Raw genomic sequence first — 25,275 nt, forward strand, 5'->3', positions numbered from 1 at the left:
CTGCTGAGCTGGGGCGGGAGCCTGAGTCAGCGCTGGCACAGCCGGTTCTGCTGGACTGGACTGTATCGGGGTAGGTAAGGCTGGGCAGGGCGCTGCTGTGCCACATTCCTGGGACCAGAGCTGCCGACCCCGTCCTGCTCTGCCCTGCAGAGCCAGGCCCATGCGGGACAGCTGCCTGAGCACCCCAGAGCTGCTGAGCCCCTCATCCACCCCTGGAGATGGGCGCTTCGCCTAGGAAAAATCACCCTGTGCCAGGCTGGACCCGGTGCAGCCCCAAGGGACCAGCTGAGCCCCCACAGCCCGCTGCCAGCCTGTGCCCTGGCTACTGCTGGCTGCAGCCTCCCTGGCTGCTTTAAATGGGAGTAGGCTGTGCTCAGCATCCCTTTGTGCTGCAGCCACCTCGGCCTGGCAGGCCCGGCAAGAGGGCTCAGCAGCTGCCAAGGACGCAGCAAGGGCTGCCCGCCGGGGGACAGCACAGCTCTGCAGGGCCAGCCACCATGGGGCAGCCCCGGGGCATGCCAGTGACAGACTGGGAGAAGCCACCATGCATGTGGATATGGGATCACCTTTATTTTCTGCCCTTCCTAAGCACCTCCCTGCTATCTCCTCTCTCCCAGCCCCAGCTCCTGGTTTTACAGGATTTCATGGCAGTTTGGGGAGGGCAGTTGGTTTGTTCTAATATAAAGCCTTAAAATGTCAAGCCCTCAGGCCTGGGAGGAGGAAGCCTGCCCTCTCCCCAGCACTTTTGTTCTGTTGGTTATGATAGTTGTTGTAGCTGTACTGTTACAGCTGAGTCTAGGCTAGTGACTTTTGGCTGCTAACAGGGAGAGGATCGTCCCCTGCCCCTTGTGCCCCCAGTGAATTAGGTGGCTGATCCCAACTGAGGCCCTGGGGGATGGGGGTGGGTTTGGGGGGCTGGCAGGCTTGTCTGGCGGGGTGAGTACCTCCTCGGGGCCCTGCTTTGTTGCCCTCTCAACTGCAACTCAGCCAAGGTGATGCGCAGGTAGGTCTGTGAAGGGTGCTGGATGGGGAGTCTGAGGCAGGACATGCTTCCACCAGCTCAGCTCTGCTCCAGCCACCCTGCCAGCCAACGTACTGCTGCTCCCCATGGCCAGTGGGTTTGTGGGGCCAGATGTGGGAGTGGGTTGTTCCTGATCCAGGCATCCCTGGGCTGGGGTGGGGGTAGGTACAGCCTCAGGCTGCAAAGCTGCGCTGGGGCAGGGAACTGGCAGTTCCAGGTACCCAGCTTGCCTCATGGGCTGTCCCCTCTCTTTCAGGCAGAGGATGTCACGGGCCATGCAGTGCCAGAGCTGCCTGCCCTGGGGCAGCTGGATGCAGCTGCGTCGATCCCTGCCAGGGAGCAGGGGGACCCGGAGTGTGTATCTGTGTGCTGCTTCAGTGCCAGGTGAGCTGGGCTCTGTGCCTGTTGGACTATGACCCTAAATCTGTCCCGCCCCCAGGGAAGCCCTGTCCCTGGTGGACATCCCTCCCCAGCTGCACAGTGGAGCCTGTGCAGTCTGCGGGTCACCCCAGCAAGATGTGAAGCCAGTGAGCTCGGTGGTGTTAGCTCTGCTGGGCTGGAGAAGGCCATCCCTGACTGTGTGCGTTCTTCTTCCCCCCCCCCAGGCGCTGCAGGCAGCTACTTCGTCAGGAAGATCCTTCACACAAGCAGCATCTCCCTCCCCAGGTACAGTGCCACACAGCTGGGGCCTGGCCCATTCTGCCCCATGGCTGTTTGCCACAGGATCTGGGTGGCTGAGCTGGCTGTCTTGGGACCATCGGGGCTCTGTGGGCAGAGACGCTGCTTTGCCTCCACCTAGAAAACAACCCAGACCCAACTCCCTGCCTGCTCTGAATTAAGCCCAACTTCTCTGCCTCACCATGGGTTTGCTGGGGATGCACAGCACATAGCTTGCTGACCTGCTGTCAGTTCCCAGCCATGTCCTTGCCCCGGCCCTGCACCCTCCCTTGGTGCGGGGGAAGGAAGGGGTGAGCTGGCTCTACTCAGCACTTCCCACAACACTCACTTGTGATCTGCCTACCCTGCCCCAGGCAGGGCTTGGAGTTGCTGGCCCCTGCCCTCCTCGTGACACTCTCCCTCCTCTTGCAGGGGCTGTGTTCGCTACCAGGGAGGGTCCCAGGAACACTCTGTCCAGCCCAGCTCCTCTTGCCACGGCCTGTCCCAGCTGAGGAACGTGGCCTCTTCTGGTAAGCTTGCAGCCCTGCGCTGAAGAGGATGGAGGGTCCTACACAACGGGTTGGGGGCAGCTGCTGTCCTGGGCAGTGTGAGGGTTAGCAAGAACTGGGTTCTGTCCTCCTCTCTGCAGCCACCTCACTGCAGTGGCTTGGGGCAGGCAACTTCCCCCGTCCCCTTCCAGTGAGAAGCCCTTGTCTTGTCAAGCACCTTCCTCTTCCCAGATGCCATCAAGAAACACAAGAAGAGCCTGTCTGCATGGTTCAGCCACCAGCCCAATGAAGAGAGGCAGTTCGGCCCTTCCTTCTCACTGGATGCAGTCCATGTGGACCCAGTGATCCGGGAGAGCTCCCTGGAGGAGATCCTGAAGCCTTCGCCTGACCTAACCATCCAGAACCAGCTCCAGCAGCCCTGCAGCCAGGTTATCAGCCTCCAGAACCTTTTCGATGTGGATGCCTGTGGGCGGCAGGTGAAGAACGTGGTGCTGTATGGCACTGTGGGCACGGGGAAGAGCACCCTCATCAAGAAGATGGTGGTGGACTGGTGCCATGGTCGCCTACCCCGCTTTGAGCTGGTCATCCCCTTCTCCTGCGAGGACCTGTCCCATAGTCACGCCCCTATCTCCCTGCGGCGCCTCATAACCAAGAAGTACCAGCACCTCCAGGATGTGGTGCCGATGCTGGGCGCTTCCAACCTCAAGGTGCTTTTCATCCTCAATGGCCTGGAGCGCCTCAACTTGGACTTCCGGCTGGCTGGCACAGAGCTGTGCTGTGACCCCAAGGAGCCTGTGCCTCCCTCTGCCATCGTGGTCAACCTGCTGCGAAAATACCTCCTGCCAGAGGTCAGTGTCTCCCTCCAGCTCCTTCATGCTGGAGAAAGGCTGGGGGTGAGCCCTGGGGCATTGCAGGCATGGCCATTGTGCTAATTGCTTGTAGTTCAGCTTGGCTGTGAGCAAACAGGCAGCCTCCACTCCTGGAGGGACTCACCAAGCTGGCCTCATGCGACTGTTACTGGTTTGTCTCTGTGGGATCTTTGGGGAGGCCTGGTAAGGCAAAGAAGGCAGTTTGCTGGGCTGTGGTCTTCCAGACTCGATATATGTCTAGCAGGGGATGGGGAAAGCTCTTCTGTCCCCTCTGCCTAGGCCAGATTTGAACCAACACCCTTTGGGCAGCAGCTTCATGAACCCCAGCCCCTGGGTGGTGTGATCCTCGTGCACCTATATGTGGGTTATGCACTTGGGACCCTGCTGAGCTTAGATCAAAGCCACAGAGGGAGCACGTCCAAACTCACCCAGCCCTCTGCTTCCAGGCCAGCATCATCGTCACCACGCGCCCATCGGCAGTGCGCCGGATCCCTGGCAAGTACGTGGGCCGCTATGCTGAGATCTGTGGCTTCTCCGACACCAACCTGCAGAAGCTGTACTTCCAGATGCGTCTCAGCCAGCCTGGCTGCAGTGGAGAGGACAGTGCGGGTAGCAGCTCAGGTGAGCAGGAAAATTTGGTGGAGATGTTGTCGAGGAACTTGGAGCGCCACAACCAAATAGCCGCTGCCTGCTTCTTGCCCTCTTACTGCTGGCTGGTGTGCACCACGCTGCACTTCCTCTACTTCACCAGGACGGTGCCTCCCAGCCAGACCCTGACTGGCATCTACACCAGCTTCCTGAGGCTCAACTTCAGCGGGGAGGTGCTGGACAGCACCGACCCCACCAACACCTCCATGATGAAGTACGTGGCCAAGATGGTGGGCAAGCTGGCCTACGAAGGGGTGATGTCCCGCAAGACCTGCTTCTCAGAGGATGACCTGCAGCAGTGTTTTGAGGTGGAGATGAAGACTGAAAGTGAGCTCAACCTCCTGGAGGTCTTCCGCAACGATGTCTTCCGCTTCTTCCTCACTCCATGTGTGCAGCCAGGCAAAGAGCACACCTTTGTCTTCACCATCCCTGCTATGCAGGAGTACCTGGCAGCCCTGTATGTGGTTCTGGGTGAGAAGAAGACCCTGGCACAGAGAGTGGGGAAGGAGGTGTCAGAGGTCATTGGGAAGGTGAGCGAAGATGTCGCTGTCGTTCTGAATATCATCTCCAAGGTGCTGCCCTTGCGCTTCCTGCCAGTGCTCTTCAACCTGCTCAAAATCTTCCCTCGCTACTTCTCCCGGCTGAGTGGTAAGAACCGGGATGCTATTGCCCACACCATGGCAGAGGAGCTGTTCAAAGAGGAGGACTACTACAATGACGATGTCTTGGACCAGATCAATTCCAGCATCCTGGGCATGGAGGGCCCCATACGCCACCCTGATGAGGCCCCTGATGATGAGGTCTTTGAGCTCTTCCCCATCTTCATGGGTGGGATACTGTCCCGCCGTAACCGCGCCATCCTTGAGCAGCTGGGCTGCTCCATCAAGAACCTGGCAGCCTTTGAGATCGCCAAGGCCATGAAGAAGACAGTCATCAGGAATAGCCGCAAGGGGCTGCCCCCCTCCGAGCTGATGGACTACCTCTTCTTCCTGCATGAGTTCCAGAATGAGCGCTTCACAGCTGAGGCCATCCGGTCCCTCCGGACTGTCAACCTCTCATCTGTCAAGATGACCCCTCTCAAGTGCTCTGTCCTGGCATCTGTCATGGGCACCACATGCCACGAGGTGGAGGAGCTGAACCTGACCTCCTGCAACCTTGACACGAGCAGCTTGAGGATCCTCTTCCCTGTCCTGCTGCGATGCAAAGCTCTCCAGTGAGTACCACCTTCTTCTGCCCTTGGGCAGTGCTCGAAAATTGGGCTCTCCCTCACCTCTGCCGATCACAGGGATACACTAGGAGCCCAAGCATGGCAAAGGTAGGGAAGGGCTGCATGCCCTTGTTCATCCTCAGTGCAGACCTAGGGGACTACAGCTTCCAACACGCAACACTCCTTGAGCAGCCTTGCTAGGACACTGCATGCTGGGATTTGCAGTCCCAACACACCTTCCTGTAGGACTCTTCGGGCAGCTCTCTGCATCTGGTACTGCAGGCTGGGCTGCCAGTTCCCCTGGCAGACCCAGGTCCCTCCCATTGCTTGGCCCCCCGGAGCCACCCAGCATCCCGTGTAGCTAGCTCTGTTACTACTAACTCTGGGCAGGAGATGCGCGGCCCAAGGGTGGGAGTCTGGGCTGCGCAAAGGGATGGGTTCTCTTCCAGTCCATTTATGGAACTGCAGTCTGCCTGTTGTCCAGGGGGTGGCGAGTCGTGCTCAGCAGAGATGCACTCGGCTGTGCAGTGGGGATGTGCAGCACTTCCTTCCTCCAGACGCTCAGGAGGGCTTGGTGGGGTCCTGATCCCTCCTCAGATCTTCACCTACCCCCTGCAGACCCTGCACCCCCTTCCCCTCCCTTGCTCCTGCTGGCACTGGCTCTGCTGGCTGATGCTACCCAAGCTCTGGTGCAGTTTCAGTGTGCTCCCTTTTGGAGAGGAAGCCTTGCATGGCCTTGTCTGAGGAGCCCAGGTAGGATGGTGATGGGGAGGGCCAGGGAAAATGGAGAGAGCAGGGTTGCCAGCCCAACAGGTAACAGCTGTTTCGGTCCTGCCACCCCCATGTCTTGCTCTGCATCAGTCTGCAGCTCAACAGCCTGGGCTCTGATGCCTGCAAGGAAATCCGTGACCTGCTCCTGCATGACAAGTGCGTGGTGAGCAACCTGCGGTGAGTACTGCCTCTGTCCTTGCATGAAACTGTCTCTGCTGCCCACTGTGTGCCCTGCCCCTGGGCCCCCTGCCCAGCCTCGGCATTGCCCTGAACTCCTGTGTCCACAGGCTGGCAAATAACCCTGTGGGCGAGCAGGGGGCACAATACCTGGCTGAGGCACTGGCAGGCAACCGCTCTCTGACCCATTTGTCCCTGCTGCACACCGCGCTGGGGGACCAGGGCGCTGAGGTCATTGCTCAGCACCTGGCCGAGAACCAGCACCTCCAGGAGCTCAACCTGGGCTACAACTCCCTGACAGACACAGCTGCCCTGCACGTGGTGGAGGTGGCCAAAAAGCACGCAACCCTGGACAAAGTGCAGTGAGTTCACTCTGCCCCATCTCTTCCCTCTTGCAGGCAGTGCCTCCAACCCAGTGTCCCTCCCCATGGCAGTAAGCAGGGAGCCCCTCTATGCCTCTGCGTCCTCCCCCCAGCCCTCACAGTGTCTCCTGCTCCTTTTCTCTCAACCTGCAGTCTGTACTTCAACGACATCAGTGAGGACGGCAAGCGGGCACTTCACAGCCTGCGCATGGACCGGGATGGCGTCAGAGCGCTGGTCTTCCTTACAGCAGGCACCGACGTCTCTGACTACTGGTCCAACATCCTGAACGTGGTGCAGAGGAACCTGCCTTTCTGGGACCGCGAGCGGGTTCGGCAGCACCTTGCCCTCATCCTGCAGGACCTGGAGAGCAGCCGGAGACAAACTGCCAACCCCTGGAGGAAAGCCAAGTTCCTACGAGTCGAAAGTGAGGTCAAGAAGATGCTGGGGAAACTGCAGCACGGGACCCTCTAACCTGCTGTCCATCCACCCAGCCAGGGAGGGAGCAGTGCGGCTGGGGAGGAAACACTGGAGTATGCCCCAGCAGCACATCCCCTGCGACCTTATCCACATGGAGATGCTTAATGGTCGGGTGCTACCAAGGCTGTCAAAGGTGCTGGGTATGTGGGGCTCAGCCTTTATCTGCAGGCAAGGCTGAAGTGTGGGAGAACTGTACAGAGACGAGGCCTGGAGCAAATGGGACTTGTTCTTCTGGACTTGTAGAGACCCAGCCCCTGCACCCCAGCCACTGCTGGCCTGGCCACGAGCCACAGCAGTGGCAGAGGAGCAGGACTCAGGCTTGCTTGTGAAACGTTTGGTAGCATTAAAGTGCACCGCTTTGTTTCCACAGAAGCACACTAGTGCCAAGACTCGATCTCCTCTCCGGGCCCTTCCTAGGGGAGGAATGCAGAGGTCCTGGTGCAGCCATCCCTCCAGCAGTTGGAGTGGAGGGCTCTGGCCCTTCCCTATCTCATGGGGCTAGGATGGGGCAGCCCACTTCTGCTCCAGCCCATGCCAAACCAGTTGGCCTTCCCCACCGTGGGCTGCCCTTGGGGGCAGCTGGAAGCTGGGACACCAGGATCTGTTCCCAGTCTGGGTGTCCCGGGGTGCTGGTCCCTGCTCCCAGCTCGGCTGGGTGAGGGCTGGCAGTGCCCTGGGGCTGGGAGGGCAGGGGAGACGTCGGGGCTGTTTAACCATTAAACATGGGGCGTCTTGGAAGAGGCGGGGACGCTGGCTTCCCTGCCACTTCACCCTGTACCTTGCTCCCTCTCACATTCCCTGCAGCCATGAAGCAAACAAAAGGTATGTGCTGGGGCAGTGGGGCTTCATCCTGCAGAGACCCTTCCCCACACGCATGTCTCCAGACCCTGCTTCCACATAGAGCAAGGCAATGTCAGAGCCCAGGCAGGCCATGGAAAGGAGCTAGAGGCATCCAGGAAAATGCAGATGGACGTTGTGGGGGCGTTTGGCAGGAATCCCATCTCCTTGGGTTTGGGCGTCCTTGTGCTGGAAGAGGTGGGGAGGGGTTTTATGGGGAGGTGTGCAGAGGAAGGCCTCTGTCTCCATCTCCTGGCTTCAGCCAGCTCTTTGGGGCCCTGGTGACCCTTCTCATCCCTTACTCAAAAGCCCTGTAAACCCCCAGGACTAACCTCCATCTGCATTCTGTCGCCTGGCCCTACTTTGCCCCTGGTGCTGCAGGACCCTGCTGGACTGGGCAGCAGGTGCCCGTTGGACCCAAGCAGCAGATGTCCTGCTGCTTTGAAATGCAAGAGGACACTGGTGGTGGGACCAAGGGCCGAGCCGTGCCCGAGCACAGGCTGTAGCCAGGGGGCAGAGGGGCCGGGGGTCTGTGTGGACTTGGCAAACCCACCTTACCTGGTGTGGCATGCTCAGCCTGTGAATGGACAAGCCCTGAGTGCTGGAGAGCATGGGATCTGCTCCCGGCCCGCCGCCTCCTGCACTGACCTCTCCTCTCCCTCTGCAGGGCTCGAGGGTGACAAGAAGTCTATCATGTAAGTGCTGACCTCCCCCTGGCCAGGGGCTTCCTGGGGCTCATGGCCCCACAACTGGGCTGTGCTGGGGCACATGCTCAGCTGAGGTGGTGTGGGTTACGGCTGCCAATCCCAGCTGCCTGCCCCAGGAAGGTCTTCCCTGAGTTGTTAACTCAGGAGAGATGTGGGGGACAGTTCTAAGCGGGAGATCCCCTCCTGGCTTTCCACAAGGAAGAGGAGGCACTGGAGCTGTGGCCCCAGCTGGCCCTTTATGGGAGAAACGGGGCTCCCCATGGCAGGGCTGGGGAGGGTGGGGGGAAGGCCATGCTGCTGTACTAATGTGGCCTCTCCTGCCCTTTATCATTTCAGAAAATTTGAATTTAACCCCAAAGATGGGATTGACAACCCTGCCTTGTCGCTGACTGAGGACATGGGTAAATACCCTTATCTCCCCAGGGCATCCCTGTGTCAGCACGGGGTTCTGGCAGCTGGGCATCACTGGGGTCCTGGGCTCTCTCACTCTGGGGAGCTGTGGGGACGTGAACACGTAAGGCAGCGGGGATGGGGAGACCCCAGCCCAGGATGGGGTAGAGACTCGTGTTAGGATCCCTGCAGGGCCCTGCTTATGGGCTGTGCCCCCATGCAGATGGCGAGGGTGTGGGGGAGCCCCGCTTCTACCTCCTGAGCAAAGGCAGCGCAGAGACCTTTGGCTTCTGCCTCCACGAGGAGCTGGGCTGCCAGGGCCACATCATCCGGCAGGTCGAGCTGGGGGGGCTGGCCCAGCGCAGGGGGCTGCAGGACGGGGACCGGCTCCTCCAGGTCAATGGCCACTTTGTGGACAACATGGACCACTGCAGGGTAAGCTGGGAGCACTCTGGGGCTGTGGGAACACCCGGGTCCTCCCCGGCCAGGGGCACAGAGGGTGCGGGACCCTGCTGCCCCCCAGGGCCCTGATCCCACAGGCTGTGGTTGGAGGGGTGCCCTGCCCAGGGTTCACAGCCTGGGTCCTTCCAGGTGGTGCAGAAGATCAAGGCCAGCGGGAACCAGGTCCTACTGGCGGTGCTGGATGGCGACTCCTATGAAGCAGCCAAAGCCCTGGGCAGGGACCTGTCCCACATGCTGCCAGCTGACATCCGCCCACGCCTCTGCCACATCACACGGGACAGAAGCGGTTTTGGCTTCAGTGTGTCGGGTCTGGAAGGTAGAGCGGGCAGCGGGATGCTGGCGCCGCGAGCCTCCCCGACGCAGCGCCCTGCTCGCCCCAGAGTGCCTCTTCTCCTCCCTGCAGGCATGAAGGGCACCTTCCAGCTGTCGGTGCGGCAGGACGGGCCAGCGGAGAGAGCAGGCGTGCCTCCAGGCTCCTGGCTCCTGGAGCTGAACGGGGCCAGCGTGAGGAGCTACTCGCGTGCGCAGCTCACCAGAAAGGTGCGTGCTCCTGCTGCAGGTGGGTGGGGGACTGGGGCTGGCAACATCGCTGAGCGCCCTGCGTTTCCCATCCAGCTTAAGCAGAGCGGCAGCAAGGTGACGCTGCTGGTGGCATCCAGTGCCGTGGAGGAGTTTTACCGCCTGCGGGGCCTGCGGGTCATGGCTGCCTTGGCGGACACCTCCTGGCTCCCCTTCAGGGTCCGGGAGCTGCACATGGTGAAGGGTCCGGCTGGCTATGGGTTTCTGCTCAAGGAGGATGACTGCAGCTCAGGGGCCACAGGTAAGGGCGCAGAGGGGGGCAGTCCATACCTGAGCAAGGCATGTCTGAGGGTCGAGAATAGCTGCAAGCCCTGTGCCCACAGCAGGACCCTGTCCCCACCTGCACACGGGGGTCAGCGGTGCCAGTTCCCCTCTGGCTGAATGCCTCTGTGAGCATCTCCCCACCCTCCCTCTGTCCTGCTGTGGCAGGCCAGTTCCTGTGGGACGTGGATGCAGGGCTGCCAGCTGAGCAGGCAGGGATGAAGGAAGGGGACCGTCTCCTGGCTGTGAACGGTGAGAGCATCGAGGGGCTGGACCACCAGCAGACGGTGCTCAGGATCCGTGCCCGTGATGATCAGGTGACGCTGCTGGTCATCGACCCCGCTGGTGATGAGTTCTACCAGTCGGTAGGTTTTGGGGACCCAGTGTGGTCCCGCCCTGGCTGGGGAGCCCTGGGGTGCTGCGAGGCTGGATGATGGGATGGGTGTCTTGCCCCCAAGCCTGCACAGTGAGGTCCTCTCTGGGGGACCTGGCTTGCCATGGAGCACCAGGAGCTGCACGGCTATTCCTCTTCTGCTCTTCCAGATTGGGCTGTCCCCTCTGCTGTTCTTTGAGGACAGTGACCCTGCTTCAGGCTCCTGCACGCCCTCCCTGCCCTCTCCCAGTGGCTCCCCTGGACTCTGTCACATTGAGGTGGGACCAAAGAGACCTGGCTCCTGGCTAGTGGCTGCTGCCAACAGTATAGGGATCACACAGGTAACCCCTCTTGCCAGGCCCTCGTGGCAGTACTGCTCGCAGCCTGGCACTGCTCTGAGTCCTGGCATCCTCCTGCCCTGCCTGTCCTAATATTTCCCTGGCACCTGTGACGCTGGCAGGAGGGGGCTGTGTGGTCCCCTGGCCACAGGGGCCAGGCGGAAATACCCCTCCAACCTGCCCATGGGGCAAGGGTGGAGTGTGGTGGGGTGCGTGGATGTGTGCTGCCCACAATGCCCCTGCTGTGTCCCCGCAGAGCCCACGCCAGGAGGAGCAGAGGAGGCTGCACCATGCATTCTAGTGGCCCAGGAGCACCCTGCCTCCAGCCAGGCTCCCCCGCACAGCGCCTTGACTCAGGCCATGTCCAGCCCATCGGTGCCCCCTGCCCGGCTCCCCGGAGAGCACAGTGCTGCTCAGCATGGCCGTTGCACGCACAGCTGCTGTGTCTCCATGCCTGTGATGGGGCTCGCAGCATCGCACCTCCCAGAGACTCATCTCCACTGACCAAGGCTGGCTCCAAGCTTTTATTAACCATGCCGGTGGCTTCTTGTAACCTGAAGACAGACCTGTGTCTTTGCCTGCCCAGCTGCCTCCAGGGATATCTAGGGACATTGCACTGAAGCCCTTGCCCAGCTCCAGGCTCTAGGAGCTCCCAGGAGAGCCAAGGCACTGCCCTCCACGCCATGACCCTAGGGACTGGGGAGCCTGAGGCTTGGCTCAGCCCAGGGCTGGCCTTTGGGCTGCTGTGTGAAGGGGAAAGGGAGCAGCGGAGGCTGATGGGGTGCTGGAGGAACCCCCCACCTCTCAGCCTGTTGGCTCAGATCTGCCCCTGCATGGACATCTCTCTTGTGCTCCTCCTCTCATTCTCCCTGTGAACCTGTGGGCAGTGAGTGTCTGCCACCCATCACAGCACTGTTCCTGTGTCACGCATTTGGGGTGTGATTAAAGGACAAATCCACGCAGCTGTTCATGTGGGTAATGTTATGGAGAAGACTGTGACTCAGCAGTGCATCCCAGGGCCAGACAGGACCCATCTTCTCTTACCTAGCCTAGGGCAGCTGAGGTGTTGGGCAGTGGATGTGGGAAGCTCTCCAAGTGTGCTGATATGGAGGCAGGGGCTGGGAGCGTGTCCCATCCCGGGAGCCCCAGGGCACTACATCTCCAGGGGGTTGAGGCCGAACTCCTGTAGACGCTCCTTGTGCTCCACGGCAATGGTTGTTCCTACCTCTTCCCAGTGCCGGCTGGCCTCTGCTGTCTTGGCCAGCACAAGGTCCAGGCTACCCTGGTGGGAAAGAGGATGGTGAGGAGTGGGGACCGCGCTGCCAGGGGGAGCCACCCACAGCCATGTCCCCGCTTACGTGGAGGATCTTCTCATACTCCCTCTCCATGGCATTGAGCCTGCCCTGCAGCTGGGCGATGGTCCTGTCCCTCTCTGCTAGTGCCTGGGTGGCAGTCTCCTGGGTCTGCTGGCTCTCCCGGAGCCTGGTGGCTGTGGGGTGCGGGGACAGAGGCAGCAGACACTGAGCATGTGGGCACAGGAGCCTGGCACTGCGTGACCACTGCATGGGAGGGTGTGGGCAGTGTGCAGCACAGCCCCTGCCCAATCCCCCTCATTGGGGTTCTGGGGCAGAGGGCTCTGGGACAGGGGTCGGATCACAGCATCTCCTTTGCAGTTAGCATCGACCAAGGTCGGAGATGCACTGGGAACAGGGTCAGACTTTGCCTTCAGCTGCTGCCATGCTGACAGCCCAGGGCAAATGACTCCCATCTCCCCTTGCTCCACCCAAGTGCACTTTGCTGCCCTGGAGCAAACCCCATCCCCATGCACCGGCAAGGGGCAGGCATGCCGGGGGGCCATACCGAGCTGCTCCTGCAGGCTCTTCACCTTCACCTCCAAGCGCTGGCTGTGGGCTGCTGTCTGCTTCTGCAGCTCCTGGTATTGCCGGGTCATTTCTGGGAGCCAGGGAAGGGAGAAGGGGACAAACACGGTGACTATAGGAGGGACAAGCATCCGGTCCCTGTGCTGGGATCCCAGCAGGGGCTCCAGCAAGGCCTGACCTGAGGGCTCCTCTTGCATGGTGACGCATCAGAAACAGCTGTGTGTGCACCCTCTCCCTGCCTTGCAGGGCTGTGACAATGCGGGGGGGGGGGGGGAGGGGGGCAGGAGGGAGCCCTGGAGGGAAAGTTTTACCTCTCTGTTGAGCGTGGGAGAGTGAAAATGAGCACGGAGTTTTGCATGTGGCAAAGACCGCAAACCTCTGGCTGAGATTTTACCTCTGCTAAAATCAGCCCCTTCTTGAGCACTAACGGAAATGGCAAGGCAATGACTTTTGCAGGCAAGGAAGTCTCTGCCTCTGTGGTCTCCTCTGCCTGTGCTGAGTACAGGCATCTGGGGTGCAAGGAGTCCATGTCCAGAGCCTTTGCATGCTGACAGCATGGGAGGGAGCAGGGCTAGCCAACAGCAGGATGGTTTGGGGCTGAGCAGTCAAGGCTGAAAGGAGAGGTGGGGTAAGCTTGGCTGGCTTCCTGAAGCAGCACCAAGGTGTGGGGTCTCTGCATCTGTCCCATTGCCCCCTCCCACCTCTGCCCTCACCTTCATGAATGTCTCGCTTGTCTTCCCGTGCCTGCTGCAGCGCCTTCTCCAGGTCCCACAGCCTCCGCTTTAGCCCTCCATTGTCAGCTTTTGCCTGCCAGGTCATGTCCCTCCAGGGAACTGCGAGCCAGAGATGTATAGGACTGCCATGGGGACAAAGCGCTTCCTGACAGGTGACCCACACCACGACCCTGGCCTGAGCACAGGCAGTCAAAGGGCACCATCCAAACCATACTGGGTGGCTATTCCCTGCCCAGTACCTCCTTGGTACCTTGGCCCGACAGTGACTTATTCCTAGCCTTTCTCTGCTCCCAAAGCCAGAGGGATGTGGACACCTCCTCAGCCCATGCCTGGCCCCAAGCCCTGCCTGAACCAGAGTGAATCTCATAGCAAGAAACCTCCCTTTCGTTTCAGCCCAGTGCTGTGATAGGGAAGCATTTCCAGGGGGGTGCCCCACCGCAGCATCCCTACCACCTCCCATCTGCTTTCATCATTGCTCTTCTCTTTCTCTGACACCTCTGCAGCATTGCTGGCCTCTGTAAGCAGCTGCTGCACTGCACACCAGGGACTCTCGGGACAGCAGAGGCAGCCCCTGGGGCTGGAGCCCACACACAAGGGAGGCCGTGTGCCATCCTCTGGCATGACTTGCCGCTGGGAAGGGCTAGTCCCTAGCAACTACATGCAGGGCAGCAGGCACCCCTTGCTTGCCCCAGCCCCTGGCTCCTCCGGACCTTACCCAGGTGCTCTTTCGGCATTTCAGCCTCCAGTGCTGCCTTCCTGTGCTTCTCTTCAGCTTGGCTTTCTGCAGCCAGAGGGAAGAAGGAAGGGGCAGAGTCAAGAGCAGCTCTTTAAAGGGGCTTGGCCCAGTGACTCCAAGGGCTGCCAAATGGCCCAGGGGAAGCGTGCCTTGGGATGTTTGCCCCAGGAAAACTTGGCTGGGACACACCTCCAGCTCAAACACCAGCAGCAGGGCAGTATTTGTGCAGACACCTGTCAGACACAGAGTCAAGGTGTAGCCGGTTTTACGTGAAATAGCTGCCCTGGAGAGATGCACGCTCATTTGGGACTGAGGGCTGGGATTTTGCAGTGAAGATGGGGCAGTAGCCATGGTGTACAGAGGCTTGGGGACCCCTTCCAAAACCCCACCTGAGATGCTCTTCCAGCCTGCCACATGCTTGCACTTTCAGAGGCATGTAGGAGAGTCTGGGGCCTGGCAGAGCCGCTCTCTTTGACCTCCCCCCTGGAACCTGCTGGGCTGGAGGGTGCAGTGGGGTGCAGAGTGCTTCGAGCAGGGCCCTGAAGCCCCCTGCCTCCTGTATCTCATCAGGCATAACTGTGCTGCTGCCCTGGCACAGGGTAAGCAGGGCTGGGGGAGATGCAAGAGCCACAGCCAGGCTGTCCCATGGGGCCCCAGTGCAATCCTTTGCCCCGGTGCTCCCAGCTCCCGCTTCTGGGAGCCCCCACGATGTCTGCCCTCACTGGGGCCAGGAAGCAGCAGGGGAGGGACAGGAGAGGCACATTCCTGCTGGCTGGAGGGAGACAAGACCCTGGACTCACCTGCTATGTCTCTCTTCTGCTGCTGCTTCACTCCTTTTCTCCCTTTCCCTTTGCTCTTCGGAGGCATCCTCCTGCAAAGTGATACCAGTGCTCCCTCTCAGCAACTGGTGATCACACACTGGACTTTTGGGGGAGAAAGGGGAGGCAGTGGGCCCCCCAGCACATGGAGGAAAAGGCCTCTCCTTCCCCAGGAAGCGAGACCCAGAGATATGGAGCTGCCTTGCCTCCGCCAGGATGGCTGTCCTGCCAGCATCTGTCCCGGCTGCTAGCACGGACCTCAGTTCCTCAAGATGCAGCAGCTGCCTTTGAGCTGATCCCTGCTGTTGCAGCAACTATCTGCAATGAAGGCAGGTTGTTATCTGGCCCAAAACCTGCCTCCGCCTTGCAGCAGCTGAGCGTCTCATTCCTGTGACAGAGGCGTGGATCGAACGCACCCTGCGCCCAGCGCAGCACTGGGGTGGTCTGAAGCTGGCCCTGCTCCCCAGCACCGAACTGGTCACGTTTGGCTGCAGGATTGTGGGACACAGCTCTGATCAGGTAGGCTGGACCTTGCCCCACTCACATCCCAGAGCTGCCCCAGCACAGGTCCAGCTGAGCTGTAGGGAAATGGGGACATGGCAGGGAGGGCGACTCTCCCAGTTCACAGCCTGAACCAAGCCCAGCGTCTTCATCCCCTCCTGCCCTGGCTCTCCCCTCCGGCACACCCTCCTGCTCAGTGCTGCAAGTTTTGCCCTGGGGACTGCGGCTGGATTTGGATCATCTTTATAAAATCAGGAAGAGAGAGGATTTCAAACTGCTGTTTCTGCTCGGGACACGATTAACCCCAAATACCTGGGAGCGAGCAGGTGATTCCTGGGTGCGCTGCAGTTCTTCAGCAGGACGCAGACCTTGTTGCGTGGTCAAGGCAGCAGGAGCCAGGCAGGCAACGGGAGCAAGGAGCTGGTGCGTGGGGAAGCTGCCAGGGCAACCCAAGGACGCCCAGCAGGGACACGCAGTCCTGCCGGAGGAGCTGGCAGGGTGGCAGGCTGGGTGTGGAGAGCCAGGGGAGCTGGGCCTGGGCCAGGGACAACGGTGGGGGCCATTCCCCTGTGCAGACGTGCAGGCACAGAAGCTGCCGTGCACCTTGTGCACGCCCATGCACACGCATCTGAAACCACTGCCCAGCCACGCAGAGCTGAGCAATCAGAGGGGTGTCAGTGCATGTGCAGGCCTGGCAGCTGGCTGGCAGGCAGTGTGGGGCACACAGAAGGGAAGAGGAGCACACATTTACGCCCAGCCTTGTGTGGCATGACCAGCAAGGGACCTAGACAGTGCTCTTGCTCCACTCACAACCACACATGAGACACACACGGGCAGCCAGAGGCACCCAGGCACCTGGACACACTCTCGGCTGCCAGTCACCAGGTTGGAGGGAAGCGATTTCAAAACCACCAGTGTGACGTGGCTTTCCGGCACAGTGGTGGCAAGTGACCACTGTGCTGAGCATGGCCCTGGCCCCAGCAGGGGCCCGAGGGACAGAAGCAAATGGGAGCCCTGCAGAAGGGTGCTGGACGCCTCTTTCCCCCAGGGAGGAAACAGTCCCAAGTAAAAGCAACCTTTGCTTGAAGTCTCACACATAAATACAGCCGCGACTTGGAGTGAATCATGCCCAGAGAAGCAGATAGTTAGGAATGCAATTGCTCAAGCATGTTCCCTGATCTCTTTGGATTGGGGCCATGGTGATTTTTATATTTGGCTCCACAAAGCTGGTGTAACCCTCCCCAGCCCTCTCCCCAGGTACTTGTGGTATCCCGGAGCAGGCCAGGGCACCCTCCGGTGGTCAATCCGGCTTGACTATTAGCCAGAATCCATTAGCATCTAATGGGAAAAGCCTCAGGAACACGGCCTCAACAAATGTTGACATATTTGAGGTCAATATAATCCTTAGGAAAATTTGCCCAGGTAATTAAAGCCAGAGAAGGAGCTGCCTGTCCCAGAAATATTTACCAAGCTTTACCAAAGGCAGTAAAATCAAGACAGAGAGTTTTATAACCAATCTGTGCAGGACTCCCTTGCTATATCTAGTGCTGCATGCTGCTTCCTGCTGTCCTGGTCATCTGATGCCTCAGCAAGCCATGTGCTATGCAGGAACTTACCATGAGCCATCAGCCATCAGACAGCCATGGTCCCGGGCAGAGACTCGTGGAAGAAAGCAGCGCTGGAGCCAGGGTGGTGTAGGGCAGCACGGTGCTGTGCCGTGACACAAGCAGGCTGATGTATGATGTGTGTGCACAGTCACGGCAGGGATGGGAGGAGAGGGATGGCATGCACAGCCTCCCTGTTAGCAGCACCACAGCCTGAGCACAGAGTCCTGTGGCCATGCCCCAGCCTGGCAGGGGCTGAGCAGCAGCAGCAGAGCATGGCATATCCCTCCTGTGGCAGACGGTGTACCAGGGCAGTGGCTTTTCTGTGCTGCTGTGGTTTTGCACACCTGGCACCCCAGGGGTCCTGGCTCACGTATGAGAGTGGGTGCGTGAGTGCCGCAGGGGAAGCAAAGGGGTGAGCTCTGTCATGGTGTTCATCTCCAGTGTGGACCCCTGCTCCCCAGAGGCTGAGGCTGTGCTGTCCAATCTCCGGGCCTGAGCCCAGTCTCTGGGCACTCACGCTCCCCAGAGTGAGGCTGGCCAAACTGCAGCATTTGCTGTTTTGTTTTCTCTTCTTTCCTCCTTGAAGCCTGTGCTGTGAGTCTGATGCTGTGCCATACCAGCCTCGGCTGTTTTTTTGCAAAGGAAGTGTTCTTCTGCGTGGGAAAGGAGGCTGGAAAGAGGATCTGAAGGCAGAAAAGAAACAGAACTGAACATACTTTCGAGCCCATGTCGTAATGTCTGAAGGTTTGGTCATGTCAGCTCTGCCAAAAAATTGACCTGCTCCCTGGTCTCCTTTTCTCTCCCTGTTCTTCTGTCCGCTCTCACTCCCCCCGGTCTGTGCGTGCTCCCGCCCCCGCGGACCGGTTGGAGCCGGGCTGCAGGTAACGGGGATAGCAGCTCCAGTGGGCTTTTCCTTCCCCTGCCTTTGCAGAAGGAGACGCCTCAAAGACACCGACAGCAGCCAGGTGCCTTCCAACTGCACCACAGCGCTACTAGCTGTTCCCATTTCCATCCCTGCGAAGGAGACGTTGGTTCAGCTCCCTGCAGCGGGCTTTGCTCCTGCCCGCCGTCCGCCGCTGAGCGCAGCCCCAGCAACCCAGTGCCGCGGGAGAGGGCCGTGCCCCCGCAGCAGGGCCAGTGCCCGGGGCGCTGCTGCACCCTGCATCCTCCATCCTGCACCCTGCATCCCGCGCAGCACCCTCGGGGGTGCGGTCCCGGTCGCGGCGGGGTGGGTTGGGGTCGGTTTCTCTGCAGCGGTGGCTGGCAGCCCTGCTGCCGAGGGCTCACGCCTGGGGTGCTGTCCCCGCCCCGGGCCGGGCTCAGCCCCCTTCCCGCCCGCTGCCCGCCGACGGCGCGGCGCCGCGGCCCGAGCAGGCTTGAGCGCAGGCTTCTGGTTTCCCACGGCCGGGGCGAGTGAAGCCCTCCAGGGCGAGGACGTTTTGCCAACCCGGTGCGGAGGGCGGCGGGGCCCGCTAGCGCCAGCTGCCGCGGGGGACGGGCGGGGGCAGAGGCCGCCCGGCAGGGGCGCAGCGCGGTTCCCGGGGCCGCTTCCCCGTTTTCGGGCTGGACGTCGGCCATTCGAAGAAAAGGGAACCCGGCCGCTGGAAAAGGGAAACGATCCTGTTTTGCAGCCTGCGAAACCGGCGCAGCCTGCCGTGCAGCGGGCCCGGGGAAGGGAGCCGCGGGCGAGAGCCCCGCGCGGGCTCTCTGCCGCCGGGCCCGGGCCCGTCCCGCCGCGCTCCGCGCCCCGGGGGCGGCGGGGCCGGGGCAGCGCGGACCGGGCGCCGGGCGCGGCCCTCGCCGTTCCCATGGCGACCGCGCCCCGCCCCGGCCCGCGCCCCGCCCGCCCGCACCAAACATGGCCGGCGTGTCGCCCTCGCCCGCCGCCGTGCGCCTGCCCCACGGCCGCGGGGCGGGGCCTCGCGGACGGGCTGCCACTCGCCCCTCTCCCTCCGGACGCGGGCGCCGGCCAATCGGCGCCGGCTCCTCCCCGGCGCAGGAGGCGGTCCCGGGCGCGCGGGGGGGCGACCCGCCAATCGGCGCGCGGCGTGGCCGGGGCGGAGGGCGGAGCGGCGCTGGAGCCGGGCGCCCCCGCCGCCGCCGCCGCTGCCGCCGCCACCGCCACCGCCCGCGGCTCCCGCTGCCGCCGCCTCCCCTGCCCGGCCTGGCCCGGCCCGGCCCGGCCCGGCCAGCGGGAGCGCCCCCACGCCCGGTTGCCCTGCAGGGCCGCGGCCCGGTGCCGGCCGGGGGCGACGGGCCGGGCGCGGGTGTGGGCGCGCTCGCGGCCGCCCCGCGCCGCCCTCATGTCGGCGCCGCTGAAGAAGGGCCCCGGGGGGCTGATCGGGCTCATGAAGGACGCCTTCCAGCCGCACCACCACCACCTCGGCCCGCACCAGCCCGGCGCCGTGGACAAGAAGATGGTGGAGAAGTGCTGGAAGCTCATGGACAAGGTGGGCCCGGCGGGGGCGTCGGGCCGCCCTGGGCAGGCAGGGAGGGCTGTGAGGCGGCTCCGGGGGGTCGGGCTGGGGCGGAAGCGGGCCCGGTGGGTTGAGGTAGGGCTGGGACAAAGCGCTTCGGGCTGGGGCTGGGTAGAGGGGCTGGGGGGGGGTGGGGGGTGGGGGTGGGCTGAAGCGGTTGGGGAGGCAGGGTGGGGGTTGGGGTAGGGCAGTGAGGGATAGGGCAGACAGGGCTGTGCGGGGTTGGGATAGGGCTGGGCTGAAGAGTCTGAGGCGATGGTGTGGCTCTGGGGGCAGAGGGTGCTCTGTGGGGTAGGGTAAGCCTGGAGCTGCAGGGTTGGCTGGGGGAGAGAGGTGTATGTCTCGGGGTGGGGCTGGGATGAAGTGTTTAGGGGGGTGTGAGAGCTGTATGGGTGCAGAATAGGGTGCAACGTTTTGCGGGGGGGAAGGATGTGGGAGCTGGTGGAGGTGTGTGGTGGAGGAGAGGCCAGAGGCAGGATGGGAGTGGGATGCGAAGATTGGAAGGTGTGGAGGGAGAACAGTAGCTCTGCAAGGGATGAGCTGCGTGCAGGGCTGTGGGGGGAAGAGGTTGGAGAAAGAGGGGAAGATTTGGGGTGGAGGAAGCAGACGTGCTCAAGAGGATCTGGGATTTGTACCGTCACATTCTTGTAGACGCTGGGGTGGGCACTGGTGGTGCTGATGGGGGAAGAGGCTGCTTATGGGTGGGGAGCTGCAGGTGCATCCTGGTGGTGTCAGCAGTAGGTCCTACCTGTGTATAACTGCACAAGGGAGGAATCTAGGATTTGGTTGTCTGAAGGTGAGCCTCGGCCTGTGATAGTCTGGTGTGTGGGTACTGGATGGTGAGGCTGAGCATCTGCTTTGTGGCAGTTCAGATTATTCTTTTCTGAATGAATAGGGGCATGTTACTGAGCTCAGCACAAAGCCTTTTCCTTAAAACTGGGAGCCTGGTAAAAACTGTAAAAGTCTGAATAAAACTCCCTGCAATAGCTGCATGTAGTTACACATATATAAGGAGTGTGAAATCTAATGTTAAACAACAAAAACCTGTGGTGTGGGAATTGGAAAGGCCATCTTCCAGTCCCATGCCTTTATGCGGGGCACTGCACTCTGGGGTCATTAGGACTCTCCCCTCCTCCACCTTTTAAAATGCCAGGAAATGGCTATTGCCGGGGGCAGGACACCAGACCGTTTGGCCTGATGGTGCGATGGGGTATGGCAATTGATTTACTAGCCCGGCTAGGTGTGTTGGTAAATGCATTGTTTTAAGAAATCCTGGTGAGTTGTTAGTGAATGCTAGCGTTATTTATAGTATGACCCAGTAAGTGAGCATAGGCATCCAGAAGTGGGCATAAAATAAAAATCTTCTAACGTTTTTCCTGGTATTTTGATTGATCCTCCGATGTTATTACTGTTCAGCCCTGAGAATCGAGGTTAGGCTTGACATGTTGGAGTCTAAAACATGCAGTGCATTTTATAATGCTGGGTTCAGGACCCTAAAAGTAGTGCAGAGTAAGAGCATCACCAAAGTTGCCTGCAGTCCTTGGGGAGTGTCACCTCACCACCTTTTTCCCCTCTGGGAGCAGAGCAAGCAGGGGTGATGGGCATACCTCATCCAATTGCCCTGCAGGCTTATGCATTTCAACTTTTCTTTCTCTTTTCCCTGCATTGTTTATGCATGCAGTGTCTGAATCTCCTGCAGTAAATGCTAAAGCAGGCAGAGTAGATGACTTTTTTAAAGGCATATTAAATTACATTCATGCCAAGAAATCACTTTGTGTTGGCTGGCTCAACAAAAGACATGGTTTATAGTTGTGCCTTGCTGTGCTTGTGATGAGCTTTGATCACCTTCTACAGAGAGAGATTGGGATAAAGAAAAATGTCTTTTGAGAAGTGCCAGTGACTCTCTTACAAATATTGAGGGCAAGCATAAGTGCTAATGTGGGAAAGGTAGTTTGAGCATGGAAACATGATCCTCTTCGAAATAAGTTTAACTTGCAGATACAACTTGTAAGAATGCACATCTTCATTCTTGTGCATGTGATACAGATGTGAATGTCAACCTGTGTTTGACCTCATAACCTGGTCTGTTCAAAGGAAAAGGTTGGCCTGGAAAAAAAACTTTGATTACCTTGGCATTTTGAATTGCCATGGGATGTTTTTTTTTGGGGGGGATACTTTCACAGCTTCAGATCTGCATAGCCAGTCCTTGGCTGTAAACCCTCTCCACTATGATATCACCACAGAAAAGCCAAGGCTACTGTTGTATTTGTCACAAGTTAAAGTAACCTCTTTTAAATGTGCACTGACTTCACAATTTTGCTCATAGGCAGCATCCGAAAGCTCTTAGGTGTAGACTTAATTTTTAACATCTTGAAGAGTTAGTTGTTCAGTCTGATTTGTACAGGAGGAAAGATTTGGCTGTGAAAAGCCTTTCAGATTTCAGCTAGACTTTAGTTGTACTTATGCACACTTATGAGAACACATCTGTTAAAAATCTTTTTAGTAGTGTAGCAAATTGCCAGGCAAACACAGCGCTAGTGAAACTAGTGGTGAAAAGGGCAAAATGAATGGAAGGTGTTGAAAATCGGTTAGTTTTCTGGGCCAAGTAAATGAAATTACAGGTGCAAATAAAAAAAATATTTAGGTGCATGTTTAATAGATGATATGTTTGCCTTTCAGAAATGTGTGCTGTATCTATGTGCGTACAGTACATTCACGACCTGATTCGTTAGTCTGCGTAATTAGCTGGTGTTGTCAAAGCATTCGTGCATCTCTGTTTTCGGATGTGACTGATGAATTTCCTATGCAGGTTGATTCTTGTCCAAATATTTTCCCATAAGCTGCCTGACGTATTCTTGCCTTTCAGATTCTTTCGCGTGAAGTTCTAATGTTTGTCAGTACTAACCGTTCCTCCTACAGTTGCATGTGGTCACATATAGTATGGACATAAAATAGCCCTTTTCATCACTGTGCGGCAGGATGTTCACCTTCAGCTGAATTAGGTGACATTTATGTGTTTATCTACAGAATAGAGGTTAAATGTGTCTTTGGAAGCTGAACGTGTTGTCAGACGTCTTGTGAGCCTGGAAGCTTGCAGTGGCGAATAGCACAGTAAGCAACATAGCAATTTCCTTGCAGTGTCTTGAACCTGGTGAAGTGTATAGATTGGTTCAAGTGGGAGGAACTGCTGTTAATTTTGTTTTTATCTTGCTTGCTCATCTTATTACTGTCTTTAGCAAATAAAGCAGCGCTTAGTATAGGAAAACATATGATGTATCGGCTGGTGAAAACAATTCGTATTTTTTACACAAAAGGATGAGATTATGAATCAGTTCTTGCAAATGTGATCTGGGCAGCAGATAATGCAGACCACTTAAGTTCATTGCTGTGGATAGTATTTGAAGAGTAGGTGGTGTAGTCATGAACTGCTTGGGATGAGGTATAAGGGATGTAGCAGAAGAATGGTAGAGTACCTGTAGTAAGACATGGAGGAGGAAGATGAGCTTTGAGATAAAGCTTCTCTAAACAGCGTACAGATGCCATTCAGTTTCTAAAACTGATATAGAGAAATTCCACTGTAGGTCACATTCATTGTAAGTAGAAGAGAGGCCAAATACAAATTCAGCAGGAGATAAGAGAAGTTTGAGTAGGTTTTCTTTTGCTGTTGGCTTAAGATGAAATGAGATGTGATTTCAATAAAGAGGTTAGCTATTTAGCTCTTAAAGGAAGGAAAGAACTATGGCTTTTCAGAACTGTGCTGACAGGGTCTGAGCTGGAAGGGAAAAACAGTTATCTGGCACAGTAGGACCTGGGGGCTTGTCAGGCCTGGAACTCTGTGACACTGTCCCCCATCTGAGGCAAGCAGGTAGGTGGTGTCTGTGCTGGGGACTTTCTGCCAGAACAAGAAATGGGGTGCCATATCAATGGCTGCAGCAAACAGGCTGGTGCTAGCTTTTTCGTGGATAGGGCTGAGGATGAGCAAAATGGGGCAAGTAATGAACCAAGAGGATGGGACAGGTAGATAGGAAGCTGAGAGAGGGGGATTCGGGGTGTGTTGGAGGACACAGCCTGCTAGTGTGGCAGCTGGTGAGTCTGCCTTGAGGGGCCACAATTTGTATAGGTTTGTGTCCTCTGTTAAGCAGCACTCTCTGCCCTTCCTAACAAATACTGTGTATTGTTAAATGAGTGCATTTGCTTAGGTATCTCGTTTTTCCTGAATCCTTCTTCCTTGCTTCTACTAACGTGTACCTAATCCAACTACGTAGCCTGACTGCAGTATTTTAAAAAGCTCATGGTTCTTGCTGTGTTTCTCAGGTAATCTATACGTTGTGCCTGTGACAGCGCTCTGTATATAGTGTCACTGCTTTCCTATGCTAGTTACCCAGTTCATTTATTTGTACAAGTCTAATGAAGCAGTGCTGAAGATAAATATTTTAAATGCAGAGATCAGTGAAGGCAAGCTGCAGAATCTTGAGGGGAAAGACTCAGTTCCAGGCCTAGATTTTTTTTCTCGAATGAGCAGATAATAGAGTCTGTCTTCAAAACTGAGGGGGGAAACTGTTTTTTGATTATTTTCTCCTCTTGAGTTTGGAAAATGAAAATTGGTGAAGTCAATTTTAGGGTTCTTCACAGGCCAGCCTCTTAGAATCTTCATGCTAAGCTTGAAATGCTTTATTGGTATTTCTAAAAACCCAAAAATGTCTCTGTAAAAGGCTTGTTCCTGAGAGAACAAAGCATAAGCCGGGCAAACTTGGATGAGTTTGGATCGTAGTTTAAAAACACGGATTGCTTGTGTTTGTTGCCATCACACCTAATCGAAAATATTTGCTGCTTTTTGCTCAATTTCCTTCCACGTTGCTGGTCCCTGTGGAAGGCAGGATAGGTCGCTGAGGGGCGGCTGTTCCCAGGGCTGGGAACATTCCTTTTCTCGTTGTCACGATGCTGCAAGTGCACACGTAGAGAAACAAGCAAAATACAACTGGTTTTGTTGCTGCTGTGTTATAAAACAACCAAGTTTGCTCAAGAGGCAGCAGTTCCTAGTTGCATAGCTTTGTTTAAATGCTTATCTTAGCTAATTTTGGTCTACTTGGTATATAAAGAAGCTCATTTGATAATAAAATCACAGCAGTTTTGGCCTTTCTGTTAACTATTTGAGTTATCTTTGCAAGTCACTTCTTGGGAAGCATTTTATAGAGGCTATGAGTGGTTTGCAGAGCTTGTTTCTGCTGTGGGGAAGTTTGTTACATTACTGAAACACAGTGAGTCTGCTTCTTCTATAGCTGGGTATTTTCAAGGGGTAACAGCCAAACTGTTTTCTATTACAGATGACTGAGAAGTGCATACTCTGACTTGTATGCTTGCTTAATGTGGCTTCCTCATAAGAGCTGACTGTTTTTATTAAGGTTTTAAACCCACTGTGTAATAAACAATTTCTGTTGAAGAAAAGACTTTGCTATCCATAGCACAATTCAGCTGTGTCTGAGGAGCATATTTAGAACCTATTCATGCTGCATAGTGAAACTAGTTTTATTCAGGAGACAAATTTGTTGACTCAATTTGTTGATGTGGTTCATTGTACAATGTTCACAGGCTCCAAGGAAGCAGCAATTGAGGCATCAGAATCAATTGGATAAGTCAGTTTTCTGACCATCCATCTCCTTATCTAGACCTCCTAATCCTTGGCAGCCTCTTCAAAATGGAGGGAAAATTTTGGTAGTTTTTTCCCATGTATTCTTGCAGAGACTTTTTTAGGCATGTGATTCTTTTAATGGCAGTCAGATTTTTTCTGTTTGAGTTTTGATGCACTAGGTGCCTTTCTCTTCACTGAAATTGAGTCTTTCTCAGTCAGCTGTTATTAGAGGCACTACTGTACGTCC

At 57.6% G+C, this 25,275-nt stretch overlaps 4 protein-coding genes across 5 annotated transcripts in view; 3 read left to right on the forward strand and 1 right to left on the reverse strand.

Annotated features, from left to right (window-relative positions):
• Positions 1-6,747, forward strand: NLRX1 (NLR family member X1). The gene is made up of 9 exons (XM_050910929.1): positions 1-70; positions 1,278-1,405; positions 1,627-1,687; positions 2,111-2,208; positions 2,419-3,035; positions 3,503-4,917; positions 5,773-5,859; positions 5,970-6,221; positions 6,375-6,747. The coding sequence occupies exons 2-9, from the start codon at positions 1,285-1,287 to the stop codon at positions 6,691-6,693; spliced, it is 2,970 nt and encodes a 989-aa protein (XP_050766886.1). The 5' UTR covers positions 1-70; positions 1,278-1,284; the 3' UTR covers positions 6,694-6,747.
• On the forward strand, positions 6,710-11,565 carry NHERF4 (NHERF family PDZ scaffold protein 4). Its single transcript, XM_050910930.1, has 10 exons — positions 6,710-6,839; positions 8,204-8,231; positions 8,580-8,644; positions 8,857-9,068; positions 9,225-9,411; positions 9,499-9,635; positions 9,711-9,915; positions 10,104-10,300; positions 10,479-10,649; positions 10,903-11,565. The coding sequence occupies exons 1-10, from the start codon at positions 6,755-6,757 to the stop codon at positions 10,945-10,947; spliced, it is 1,332 nt and encodes a 443-aa protein (XP_050766887.1). The 5' UTR covers positions 6,710-6,754; the 3' UTR covers positions 10,948-11,565.
• A 234-nt stretch (positions 11,566-11,799) lies between these two features.
• Positions 11,800-14,863, reverse strand: CCDC153 (coiled-coil domain containing 153). The gene is made up of 7 exons (XM_050911087.1): positions 14,797-14,863; positions 14,487-14,489; positions 13,976-14,041; positions 13,240-13,359; positions 12,507-12,599; positions 12,005-12,135; positions 11,800-11,928 (listed from the first exon to the last, which is right to left on the reverse strand). The coding sequence occupies exons 1-7, from the start codon at positions 14,861-14,863 to the stop codon at positions 11,800-11,802; spliced, it is 609 nt and encodes a 202-aa protein (XP_050767044.1).
• A 4,355-nt stretch (positions 14,864-19,218) lies between these two features.
• The window catches only part of CBL (Cbl proto-oncogene), a 42,239-nt gene continuing 36,182 nt past the window's right edge, over positions 19,219-25,275 (forward strand). For both annotated transcript variants that reach the window (XM_050910916.1, XM_050910917.1), the window contains exon 1: positions 19,219-19,372. In XM_050910916.1, coding sequence (XP_050766873.1) covers positions 19,226-19,372 — 147 coding nt within the window. In that variant the 5' untranslated portion in view covers positions 19,219-19,225. The remainder of the gene's footprint in view (positions 19,373-25,275) is intronic.

This window comes from Gymnogyps californianus, chromosome 25, assembly GCF_018139145.2.
Source record: "Gymnogyps californianus isolate 813 chromosome 25, ASM1813914v2, whole genome shotgun sequence".
Classification (NCBI taxonomy): Eukaryota; Metazoa; Chordata; class Aves; order Accipitriformes; family Cathartidae; genus Gymnogyps; species Gymnogyps californianus.

Bases quoted from the DNA above. Each gene is read 5' to 3' on its own strand.
- NLRX1 (XM_050910929.1), top strand. From the start codon at position 1,285: ATGTCACGGGCCATGCAGTGCCAGAGCTGCCTGCCCTGGGGCAGCTGG. The intron at 2,209-2,418 runs GTAAGCTTGCAG...TCCTCTTCCCAG, and splicing joins GAGGAACGTGGCCTCTTCTG to ATGCCATCAAGAAACACAAG. The intron at 3,036-3,502 runs GTCAGTGTCTCC...CTCTGCTTCCAG, and splicing joins GAAAATACCTCCTGCCAGAG to GCCAGCATCATCGTCACCAC.
- NHERF4 (XM_050910930.1), top strand. From the start codon at position 6,755: ATGCCCCAGCAGCACATCCCCTGCGACCTTATCCACATGGAGATGCTT. The intron at 8,232-8,579 runs GTAAGTGCTGAC...TTATCATTTCAG, and splicing joins GGTGACAAGAAGTCTATCAT to AAAATTTGAATTTAACCCCA. The intron at 8,645-8,856 runs GTAAATACCCTT...GCCCCCATGCAG, and splicing joins GTCGCTGACTGAGGACATGG to ATGGCGAGGGTGTGGGGGAG.
- CCDC153 (XM_050911087.1), bottom strand. From the start codon at position 14,863: ATGCCTCCGAAGAGCAAAGGGAAAGGGAGAAAAGGAGTGAAGCAGCAG. The intron at 12,600-13,239 runs GTGAGGGCAGAG...CCTGGCTCCCAG, and splicing joins CAAGCGAGACATTCATGAAG to AAATGACCCGGCAATACCAG. The intron at 12,136-12,506 runs GTATGGCCCCCC...CGCACCCCACAG, and splicing joins GAGCCTGCAGGAGCAGCTCG to CCACCAGGCTCCGGGAGAGC.